The sequence below is a fragment of the Penaeus monodon genome, chromosome 34 (genome assembly GCF_015228065.2).
Source record: "Penaeus monodon isolate SGIC_2016 chromosome 34, NSTDA_Pmon_1, whole genome shotgun sequence".
In the NCBI taxonomy this organism is placed as follows: domain Eukaryota; kingdom Metazoa; phylum Arthropoda; class Malacostraca; order Decapoda; family Penaeidae; genus Penaeus; species Penaeus monodon.
Window position 1 is genome coordinate 19,465,647 of NC_051419.1, and position 832 is coordinate 19,466,478.

The 832-nt window shown below is 50.4% G+C and overlaps 1 protein-coding gene across 1 annotated transcript in view; it reads right to left on the reverse strand.

The window, feature by feature from the left end:
- Nucleotides 1-832, reverse strand: part of LOC119594630 (follistatin-related protein 5-like) — a gene marked incomplete at both ends in the record, with an annotated part of 70,881 nt that overhangs the window by 6,754 nt on the left and 63,295 nt on the right. The window contains 1 exon segment of the mRNA XM_037943680.1: nucleotides 89-287. Within this exon segment, the coding sequence (XP_037799608.1) occupies nucleotides 89-287 (199 nt within the window).

Here is an 832-nt window from a genome sequence, read left to right on the forward strand (position 1 = left end):
AGCTTATAACTCCCATCCTTTCCTTAAAAATTCCCGTCGGCCAGACCAATTACCTAAAGAAATGAATCAATCAGTCTAAGGGACTCACTGGGCGCCGGGTTCTCCTGCACGACGAGCGAGCTGATGTCCCTGGCCATGCCCCCGACGCTGGTCGCCTGGCACATGTAGGCGCCCGTGTCTGCGTAGCCGATGTTGCGTACCCGGAGCTGCGTGCCGTTGCCGACCACCTCGTACTTGTGTGGGATGTCGACTCGCAACGGCTCGTCGTTCTTGAGCCACTCCACCTGCTGGCAGATGGCAAGATCAGATTTTAAAACGAAGGCCGGGGTTTCGGTGCGTGCGAGCGAGGTGGCAACTGGGAGGTTAGCGGGGGTTACTTGGTGCGTGGTGGTGGCACGCGTGCAGTTGGGCGGTTTGAGGGTGAAAAGGGGCTTTGCTAAATACCTTTGCACATTATCATGGCTGAGAGGGCTCTGCATAATCCTTATATACAATTGCAAGTGGGATAATATTACACTATGGACAATCACAAATAAAAATCAATATCACACACAAACTATATATACACAACTATATACAAGAGCGTACAAAACTGAATTGCCGGGTAACTGTGTACAGTTCCAGGTGAAAAAAGAACACTGTAGTTAGCTCGTGTGGTCGTGGACAATGGTGAACATGCCATACATTTTATCTCGAGCAGAGTGCACCGTTAAGGCCATACAATATGCAGAGAGGTTAGTGAGGGTCAACTCTACTCCTCCTGACTTGAGGAATTTCTCTGTCAGGGCAACGGCGCGGAGTACTGGCCTTGTAAGTTTAGCTATTCATGACG